The 10858-nt window shown below is 48.6% G+C and overlaps 1 protein-coding gene across 1 annotated transcript; it reads left to right on the top strand.

The window, feature by feature from the left end:
* Positions 1–6001: 6001 nt before the first annotated feature.
* MID1IP1 (MID1 interacting protein 1) lies at positions 6002–8337 on the top strand. Its single transcript, XM_081794316.1, has 2 exons — positions 6002–6274; positions 6530–8337. Exon 2 carries the CDS (start codon positions 6798–6800, stop codon positions 7347–7349), a length of 552 nt encoding a protein of 183 aa, XP_081650442.1. The 5' UTR covers positions 6002–6274; positions 6530–6797; the 3' UTR covers positions 7350–8337.
* Positions 8338–10858: the final 2521 nt, after the last annotated feature.

Raw genomic sequence — 10858 nt, 5'->3', positions numbered from 1 at the left:
TGTTGCTGCTGTTGTTCAAATTTTGCTTTCTTTGCGCTGCAGTTTCCTTTTTTAAAATCTTCCCGGTGGTTTATTAATTTTCCTATTCTTGTTAAGGTCTTCTATGGCTGGAGGGACTTATGGGTTGTATTTGCTTCCAAATGTATCTCTTGCCGACTAATTTTGTGGGGGCTTTAGTTTGCCACACTATTCTTTTCTTCTTGCTCAGGATTATGAGATTAGCCTAAGTGCTCTGTCTAGACCTAATATGATATAGGTGAATTCAGCTCAATGTCAGTGTACCTCATCCAGGTCCAATTTCTTTTATTAGTAGGGTTAGAAGAGTAAACTATGGTGTGAAACTATTGACACATTCTATCAGATAATATTGTATTTATGATATTGTAGCTTCAATAAAAGGGGATGTGTATGTATTTATAAGAATATATAAAAATGTATATATAATGTGTATATATAACTTTTATATATGTTTATATGTAACTTATATAAATGTTTATATGTTTATATAAAATTTATGTAAAAGTTACATATATAAAACAATAAATTGGGATATATATATATATATACACACACACACACACATACACACACATACATCACTCAGGTTAGGACTTGAACTTATGAAATATTGACACTTATATCTTTTTTTTCCTATGTTAATTTAGCATTATAATTTATAAACTTTGAATCTAATTTCATAATTTAAACTCACCAAATGGACACACTTAAACAGGATAGAGTGAAGGAAGAACACTCTTCATGGTTCTTTCTATGTTTTGCAGTCAAATGTTCTACCCCCTTGCCTGTGTCCTCCTATGCTAGTGGTACAAGAAGGTCCTGGAATTCTAAGAGTTCCAAGAATAACCCAATTGAGATGCTCCTAGATGGTAGGCAAGCAAACATAAAATGAGTCATGTACTCTTCTTATGTACCATACTCAAATTAAATGATTCATTTTCTATAGAAAGTTCTCAAAGATAGAAATGCTGAGAATATAACAAAAGGTAGTCTTTAGTATTCTCAACCTTTCTTGTGCTCTACGCTTCCCGGATTCAAAGCTAAAGAGGTTTGTTTTTTTTTTTTTAATGTTTATTTATTTTGAGAGAGAGAGAGAGCAGGAGAGGGGCAGAGACAGAGGGAGAGAGAGAATCCCAAGTAGGCTCTGTGCTGCCAGCAGAGAGCCTGACGTGGGGCTTGGCCCCTCAAGCCACAAGATCATGACTTGAGCCGAAATCAAGAGTTGGACTCTTAACCGATTGAGCCACCCAGGGGCCCCTAAAGAGCTTTTCTGTTTTTTTTTTTTTAAATGAGATGTAACAAAAATGCTAACTCCAACATATTTAGACATGCCAGAACCTGAAAGCTTAAGGCTTACAGCCAACAGACTCATTACTGCCATGTTCCTGGGTTTTAGCACCTTCCTGTCTCTCTTCTCCCAGCTAAATCTTCATAAGGGTGTTTCCTATAATGACAGTTACAATGGGGTTATCCTTTCCTCCCTATTTTAACTCAGAATATTATTATGTTATTTCTGCATTTTTGTACCTTGCGACAGTGGTTCCTCCATGGGCAGATGACAAAAAATACCTTGCTTCTTGACTCTGATCAGAAGAAAACCGGCCATTAACTGGGGACTGTAGCAAGGCCTTTAGCAAAGTCTCTCATAACATTCTGTCGTCAAGAAAAAATATGTAGGCTAGGTGATTGTACAATTAACATGATTCATAGCTGGCTGAAACAACATACAGCAAAAGTTGCTAATTAATGGACTGATATCAAAGCTGAAGGAGCTTTCCAAATATTCTATAGAACTTTGCCCTTTACCGAGTGCTGCCTTTTTCCTATTATCAATAACTTGGATGAATATATAGAATAGTGATCAAGTGTACGGGTACGATCTGAATGCATTAGAGCATAAAATTAGGACCTAAAATATTGAAACAGGCTGAAGTAATGAGCCAAATCTAATGAGATAAAGTTTAAGTAAGATACATATAAAGTTTTGTGCTTTGGTCCAAAAAGAGCTGCACAAAATTTTGTTAACCAGCAGCATATGGGTGTAGCTGTTAAAAGAAGTCCATTAAAGTGGAATTAGGTGGAATTGTAAGGAAATAGATATTTGTTGGGTAGTGTAGAAGGAACATTAATTTTGGCATCAGAAAACTAGGTCAAATCCCAGCGCTGCTACTTTGGCCATGTAAACTCTGTTTCTCACTTCCTCTGTTGTTGTGAAGTTAAATGCATTGACATGTCTAAGTTCCAAGCACTTGTGTGCAATAAATGCAGCATAGAAAGTTACCATTTACAATAAAATAGGTGGCCAGGCCACTCCGTTTAGAAAAGACGGTGCTTGGAATGAATTCAAGATGCCACCCTTACAGGCAAATTGCAGCTACTTCCAAAGACTGACCAGGATGGATGAGCACCTCAAAAGAGAAGGTGAAAAACCACTGGAGGACCTGGGGATAGATGGCCAGAAGAAGAATGGATTTAAGGGAGACCGAATCTACCTTCAGATATGTGATGGTGTGCTGCACGGCCTCCTGGGGAGGCTCCAAGGAGGGACAGCTAATACTGGAGGACAGAAATGACAAGAATGTGGGCCAGGGTGACCACTGGGTGGGGGTGTTGGGAGCGATTTCAGTATAAGTGGGTGGTTGGAGGACATGCCCTTGAATAAGAGACTGACTGTTGTGTTTCTTGGACACTTTGCATTAAGTGGTTCCTTCTAAGGTCTGCCTCAAAGTAATCCAGAATCTCCACTACCTTGACTTGGGCTGCTTCCTAGCCTTAGAATTATACCACCTTCTCTCCAACGTTTGGCTGAACCTCTTATTTCTCCAATCTGCCTACTTTGAGCAGTTGACTCTTGCTCTCTATTTTATTTATGAATTTCTCATCGTTTAAAATGCCATTCCTCCCAACTATCCAAAGGACACAGAAGGAGTAACTGGCGGACACTTTTTGGGAGATGGGCCAGCAACGCATGATTTTCTGATTGCTGAAGTTAGAAGGTAAAGTGCAAATTAGGAAGCAGAACTTAAGAGCTCCAGAGTTGGAGCTGTGGACCAAGAAGCTGGGGTGGGCGCCAGACCCCAGACAAGGTTACTGAGATTTTAGCGTATTGGGAAGGAAGCAGAGACCAGGGGCTGCTAGCCTTGAGCCTGTTGGTGGACTACAAGTACTCAGAAGTTGTCAAGGACGACTTACTCTTCTCCGGAGGCAAAATAAAGCCTGGGCAGGTAGCTCAGCATCTTCAGCCAGTTCCAGATCTCGATTTGGGAAAATGCCTGGGGCAACCAGAGAGGCTGGCCGCCTCCGGCCGGGCCAGGGCCCGCCCGCACCCCTCCCAAGCGACCCCAGGGAACCATCTTTTTTTTTTCCAGCCGCGTGTGAGGGAAAATTGACTGCGCGCCAGTTGCCAGGGACGCGGCCGCCAGTTCGGCGCGGCTGGGGTGAAAGAGGACGCTGGGGGGAGGGGGCTGTGGCTTCTCACTGGCTGGGGCGCGAAGGCTTATTTGCATAACATTCTCAGACGGCATCTGATTGGCTGAAGCTGGAGGGGCGGTGGTGGGGTGATTCTAAGGGCCCGGAGCCCTGGCCCGGGGACTTTTTCGTTCTGGAGTTACTCCGGTGGGCGTGAGTTGTTGCGCTGGCACCGGGGAGCTGAGGAGGCCCGGTTTGGGAAGTTTTGCAGGCAGGTGCATGAGCCATCTTTCTCTTACAGTATTTAAGAAATGTAAAAGAACGGGGACTGGAGTAAAAAACTGGAGGATTAAGAGTGACCTCGAGACTAGAGGAAGGAAGGAAACGGATCGGGGGATGGGTGGAGGCCAAAAGGGCGGCTTTAGAGGCCTTCTTTCAACCCGGGCTTGTTTGCTGCGATCTCTGTGCTAGATCACTTGGATTTCCGTTTTCTGTTAGTTATTATCACACCTTGTTGGAACTGGGACGAAGACAAAAAGAGGCAGGATTCCAGCATTTAATTAACTCAATCTGAAGTTTTCTTCCAGAGGCGTATGTACTTAAAATATCAAGAGGGTCTGTAATGGGGGGACAAATATGTTTTAATTAATGAGAGGATCAGCTACTGCAAACCGGATATGTGTTTTTCTCGAGTTTTCCTCTTGCAATGCTCTTTGTAGCTCACTGGTTGTTAAGGTTTAAAATCAACCTGAACTGTTTTGTTCTCTCCTGCTGCCTAAGCAGTAGGGGAAAGGGTCTGTGGCTCATCATAAACCATTTCCACATTTTTAAAGTTTCTGACTCTTCACATAAACACTTCTTAGCTATGATGAGGTCCTTCAGTAAGTACAATTAATCTTTGGAAAGTAGTTTAAAATTTACATAATTTTTACATCCACTGTCTTATTTAACCTTAACCAAAATTGCCTATAGCTCATGGGAGAAGCTCCATTTTGTTGATAAGGAAACTGACCCTGGAAAAGTTTCTAAGTCTCCATGGTGCAAGTGGGAGGATGAGATTTTCCCAACGCTTCAAATTTATATAGTTATTTTTTGCCCTACATTTTTCTTTCCACTGATTCTCCCAAAGACTGCTAGGTGAGCAGGTGACATTACCTCAGTTTTATCGATAGAAAAACATGGGCTCTGATCTGGCAGAGCTAATAAGCCCTGAAAGTGGAGGTCAGCAGGCTAGGCTCTGTCTCCAGAGGTCACTGACTTGGGTCCTGTTGCCCACAGGTCAGTCCTAGTAGCACCAAGTCTGATTGTTTGCTGTGGAAAAAATTTAAATATACATCTCCAAAGTGAAAGAAAGAGTGGAAGAAATAAACTCCTTTATTAGGTGTCTCCCCCTTGTTTTGGCACTTCTTGTCCTGTGAGAAAACACTCTAGTAAAAGCACCCCTAAAAGATTTTAGAGAAAAGCAATTTAAAATTAGAAACTTGATCGTGCTGAGTTACCTGTAGGACTGTTGGAGATCAGCCAGTGAAGGACATGGCAAGGGAAGCGAGATGGTAAAAAAAACTAAATGAAAACGGGTTGTGGTTTGGAGTCCCAAAGTGTAATTTAAGGTGCAATGCTCTTAAAAGTTAAATTCAAAGATTTAGTACATGGCTTAGGCCCTATTAAATGACCCTGTGTCTTAAGAACTATCTTAGGAAAGGAACATTTCAAGCTCCCCACCCCCTCCACCACCAAAAAATATTGGATACCTGCCTGCTTTTCTGTTAAATGATGAAAGACACCCAACACCGGACCTAACTACTGTCACCCTCTTCTAGCCCTTTGGCAGCCAAAAAGCCACGTGGCCAGGGCTCTCCACCATCTCCGAGTAGAGGGACTTGGAAAAAAGTAGGTATTTGGCCACTGCTCCCCATTGCCACATCTGATCTCTTGGGAAAATGTGCAAATGGGATGGTGAGTTGCTCTTCATCCCTGGCAGCAGCTGTTACAGAAAAGATTGGGAAAGACCCGGCTTGGAGGGAGGCAAAAGCCTCCGAGGCTCCCCTCCCCCAGCAGTTGGCCAAGGCCAGAGCCACCGCGGGAACACCACGCGTCCACGTGCACCAGGCATGCCCAGCCACCCTTCTTACATAAGAGCCCGGAGATGGAGTTGCCGCCGCTGCTGCTGCTGGTCCCTCTTCCCCGACGGCTAATAATAAACCAGGATCGTAGTTTCTGGGCCGTGGCCACTATCGATTCAGGGTTGGGGGCTCTGTTTGCAACCAGGGCTGTGCGTTTCAGTCATCCCACTTTGGGAGCATGTGCAAGGCCCACCCAAACCAACACGCCATCCCGCCCCCTGACCGGTCCGGACGCCTGCATCTTCACCCGAGCAGTGTCCGGCCCTCCTTCAGCTGTCCTGCTTGGGGCTGGCGGGGTGCGGCTGCCCCATCCCTCCTCTGCCCTGCCCTGCCCTGCCCTGCCCGACCCGGCCCGTCCCGGCCTGGCCACTGCGCCCTCCCTCCGCCCGGGTATCAGGCGAGAGGCGGAGCTGGCCCGGAGCGCCCCGCCCCCACTCTAGAAGGGGCCAGGAGAGTGTTACTCGCGGTCATCCCGGCCCGGGCCTTTTATCTTGGCGCTGCCGGGAGGCGGGAGGAGGAGACACCGGGGGTGGCCCTTGAGCGCCGGCGACACCTTTCCGGGGCTCTATAAATTGAGCACCTGGAATGGGCAGGGGGCCGACGCCACTACCGCCGCCCGCAGTCACAGTCCGGCCACTGACCGCAGCAGCACCCGCAGGCCGCCGCCGCCAGCAGCGGGAACGCTGAGCTACCCAGCAGCAGGGGATCTCGAGGAGCAGCAGGAGGTGGGTGCCCCTGCCCCATCTCTGCCCGGTCGGCGTGGGTGCTGGGACTCAGGCGGCTTTTCCGAGGGCGAGGGGGGTGGGGAGGCAGCCCCTTTCTTCTCTCCGCGGCTTAGGCGGGCTAGTAGGTGGGACCGCCGGGCTGTGAGGGGAGCTCCCGGTGCCCGGGTGAGCAGGCACCGGGGAGGGCGCTGTGCGCGGGCGGGGCCGCCGGGCACCCTAGCCGGGTGAGTAATCTCTTTCGTCCCCGTCCCCCAGCCAGGCCTGGGCTCGACCCGCGGACCACGCGCCGCCATCGCGAGCTTCCGGGAGTCTAAGCTCCGAGCAGCTGCGTGTCCCGCAGGGCCGGGTTGCGAGCGAGACGAGAGTTGGAGAGGGCGGAGCAGGAGCCGGGAATCCCCGCGCACCGGCTCTAGCCAGGCCCCCGGCGCGGGCCGCGGAAAGCGCGTGAAGGCGGGCAGCCCGTCGCCCCAGCCGGCCACCCCGTGCCCCTGCGTCCCTGTGCCTCGGCGCTCGCCCGGCCACCATGATGCAGATCTGCGACACCTACAACCAGAAGCACTCGCTCTTTAATGCCATGAACCGCTTCATCGGCGCGGTGAACAACATGGACCAGACGGTGATGGTTCCCAGCCTGCTGCGCGACGTGCCCCTGGCCGAGCCCGGGCTGGACAACGATGTCGGCGTGGAGGTGGGCGGCAGCGGCGAATGCCTGGAGGAGCGCACGCCCCCGGCCCCCGGCCCGGGCAGCGCCAACGGCAGCTTTTTCGCGCCCTCCCGGGACATGTACAGCCACTACGTGCTGCTCAAGTCCATCCGCAACGATATCGAGTGGGGGGTCCTGCACCAGCCGCCACCGCCGGCAGGGAGTGAAGAGAGCAACGCCTGGAAGTCCAAGGACATCCTGGTGGACCTGAGCCACCTAGAGGGCGCGGAAGCCGGCGAGGAGGACCTGGAACAGCAGTTCCACTACCACCTGCGCGGGCTGCACACTGTGCTCTCCAAACTCACGCGCAAAGCCAACATCCTCACCAACAGATACAAGCAGGAGATCGGCTTCGGCAATTGGGGCCACTGAGCCGGGACGCCCCCGCCTGTCCAGCACCCTTACCGGCCCCATCTCTCACCCTCTTTCCCTCAAAGCTATTTTCTTTCTGGCTGTAGGGCGCGAAGGGCGATGGGCGGACTGCAAAGTTAGGCTTGGGGGGGGAGGGGTGCTGCGTACTTGCAGGGGGCGCGGCGGGGCCGCCGAGAGGAAGGGGCCTCTTTGGGAAGTGGGGAAGAGAGTGGTGATGGGAGGCAGGAGTGGGGGGCTCAAAGACCGCCCCTCCCGCCAGTGGGTGGTGGGGGGGCTTGTGTTCTACGTTAGTGGGGATGGGACTGGGCTGACGCCCTGCATTCAGCCTGTGCCTTTCTTGGAGTTTCTTTTCTGTTCTTTCTGGAGGAGAGGAGTGGAGAAGGGGCCATGCCGGGTGCGGCGCGGGGTTGCCACACTTGGGAGCGCCCGCCCGGAGCCGGGCGCTGGGGAAGGCGGGGCGCGCAGCCTCGTACCGCCCTGCCGTTGGGCTGGTGGAGGCCGCAGCGTTGCTAGGATTGCATCAGTTTTCCTGTTTGCACTATTTCTTTCTGTAACAGTGGCCCTGTCTTAAAGTATTTCAAATCTCCTCCTTATTCTGAGACTTCGGCGATTCCATTGTGATAAGCGCACAAACAGCACTGTCTGTCGGTAACCGGTACTACGAGATTAATGATTTTCTGTTACACTGTATAGTTGTCCTGTGGCACCCCTACCCCATCCATTCCACGCCCTCCCCGCCCCCACCCCAGTGTGTGTAAGCTGGCACCGTGCCAGCTTGTACGAAGCTTGCCGCTCAGCCAGTGAAAATAATAATGTTATTATGAGAAAGTGGACTTATCCGAAATGGAACCATCTGACATTCTATCGTGCTGTACGTAGAATGATGAAGCGTTCCACTGTTGTTATATGTCTTAAATTTATTTAAAACTTTTTTTAATCCAGATGTAGACTATATTCTAAAATAAAGAAAGCAAATGTGTTAACGAAACTCGACAAAAGTTTGTTGCTTTTTCATCTGCCCGTGAATGGCCTAGTAGTGAAATAAAAATAAATTCAATTGATTCTTTTTTTTTTTGTTTGTTTTTTGGCAAAAGTCAATTTTATTTCCTCTCTGGTATTTCAGACTGGTGGATAATTGGCTCTGTAAGTACTCAGTTTGGTTTGGGAAGTAGCTACCACAAGATTCACTTCCAAGCTTTTTATTTGTAATTCAGTGCCCCGGAGAGGCCCGTACACCTCAAGAAGTTTATAGATACTCAAAGTATCTGGGAAGGGACATACATTTTTCAACCACCTCGACCAGCTTTTTGCAGTGCTTAATTAGCATTCTAAACGTTTTAAGAAGCCCAAGCACTGACTGAAGTGTTTAGAGGCATATAAACTAATTTCAAAGGCAGAAATTTCACTTGGCTACTGAGAAGTGAAAACTCAGAAAAGAGACACCAGCTAATATTAGTGCACGCACCTTGCAGGTCTTTATTTACAAGACTTTTCATGTGGGTCTTAAGAGATACTGAAATGTGTTCTAACGTGCACTGTGGCCTCTTTTCACTAGTTCCCAGGGCAGTGCTAAGTTTTGCTAAGCGGTGCCCAGCAAGGCTTCCAGGTTTTCAGTGAGCTAGCCTGCAGCTGTGGACAGCAGATCCGATCTTTCTTTCTTTGTTTAGGGGGAGTAAGTGTCCGGTCAACTTCAGGTTTTAATCTTGAAGTCGGGAGACATCTCCAAGCTCATAGAGCTTGAATTTAAAATACACAGAATTTTGCAGCACAAAAAAAGCAAAATGTTTTCTGTGGTGGGGGCAGCTCAAGTCTATTATCAGCTTTCAGCAGCCGTGAAAAAATGGGGAAGTGTCAAGACCCTGTCAAGACCGGGGTGCTTGCCTTTGCCAGAGAAAGTCAATCATTAATATGTACAGATAAGGGGAACAGCACCCAAGGCAAGGCATACAGCCTCTCGCTTTGTATTCCCTTTAAAATATCAAAGTGCAAGCAGCAAATAACAAAGGAAGGAAACTACAGAAGCCATGTGGTGGAAGGAAACACCAAGACTTTGGAACCAGAGAGTGGTGTGTTCAAATCCTCTTGTTACTACTTATTAACTAGGAGTATTTAACCATCCATGCTCGTTGCCATGTTTGAAATTAGGGAGAATAGTAACTACAATGCTTATTTTGTGGGATTGCAGTGAGGATCACATAAGATGATCTGTTGAATGCCTGACGCCTCGAAGTGTCTTTAGGCACTGCTGAAGGGGGGCTTCCAGGTTTCTCTCTTGCTCTAAATGTTGGTTCATGTCTCCCTTGTCTCCCTTGCCTCTCTCCAGCAGTATGGGAAGAAGGGAGAGCATAATTTGCGTTACATCCCTAAAACAGCAGGTCAACTCTTTCCTTTCTCAAAGTCTCAAGGGAGAACCTGAAATCGAAGCAAAAAGGCATAGCTTGGGCAGATAATTCGCAGGAATTTTAGGAGATGCTAACTGCAGGTTGTTTCAGAATGTTCTTGTGGTATATAGAACACAGATAACAAAACCAAAGAGGATTGGGTTTTTTTGTGTGAACCCGTAAGGTTTCTCAGGCCCAATAACTACCAGCCCACTGATAATAACTACTGTTTCATTCAAGATTAGTTGATGAGACAGAACAAGGCCAAATCTCCCACAGATTGACCCGGTAAAACTCAAGAAATTTAACATTAAAAAAATTTTTTTTTAATGTTTACTTTTTGAGAGGGAGAGAGAGACAGAGAGAGACAGAGAGAGAGACAGAGAGAAAAGACAGAACACGAAGCGGGGGAGGGGCAGAGAGAGAGAGAGAGCGGGTGCGCGTCTGCGCACGCACGCACGCACTCACGCAAGTGGGGCGAGGCGTAGAGAGGGAGGGAGACAGGATCCGAAGCAGGTTCCACGCTCTGAGCTGTCAGCGCAGAGCCCGACAGGGGGCTCAAACCCACCAACTGTGAGATCACGACCTGAGCTGAAGCCAGAGGCTTAACCGACCGACCGTGGCACCCGGGCGCCCCAATTTCTCGCGCTATTTAAATTCGGCTTACGTTCGGAGGTAAACTGAGAGAGTGACTTGATTTTCAGAAGGTCTTTCCTGAGGAAGCTCAAAGGACTTGATAGATTTTTCAAGTCGCAGATACCGCGGGGCAGCGCCCTCAGAGAGATCACGGGTGTGTGACGGCGCCCTTCTCCGTGGCAGTTGGTGGCCAAAGGGAAGGCACAGGTAGATGAAGCAGGCAAAATGGAACAGCTCAGATTACAATCGATTACCCTCCAGATGGTTACATTTGATGAGATGTTCTACATCAAAACTGCACACCAAAGCCTTTGAGAAGGCCTGCTTTTGCTGCTGAGAAACAGCTTTCTGCTTTGCTCACGTGGGGTCTGTCGTGTTTTACGTTTACACGGTGTTCCTTAGGGGTCTGGCCTAATCTACTCTTTTCTCTGAGCCTGAACCCGATTGTGAGACAGCAGCTGGGGTTATGATTGTTGGGACCAGCTTGAAAAT

The sequence above is a fragment of the Panthera onca genome, chromosome X, assembly GCF_046562875.1.
Source record: "Panthera onca isolate mPanOnc1 chromosome X, mPanOnc1 haplotype 2, whole genome shotgun sequence".
NCBI lineage: Eukaryota > Metazoa > Chordata > Mammalia > Carnivora > Felidae > Panthera > Panthera onca.
This window is presented reverse-complemented; position numbering and strand designations above follow the sequence as displayed.

What these genes read in the sequence shown, in the direction of transcription:
- MID1IP1 (XM_081794316.1), top strand. Translation starts at nt 6,798, where the DNA reads ATGATGCAGATCTGCGACACCTACAACCAGAAGCACTCGCTCTTTAAT.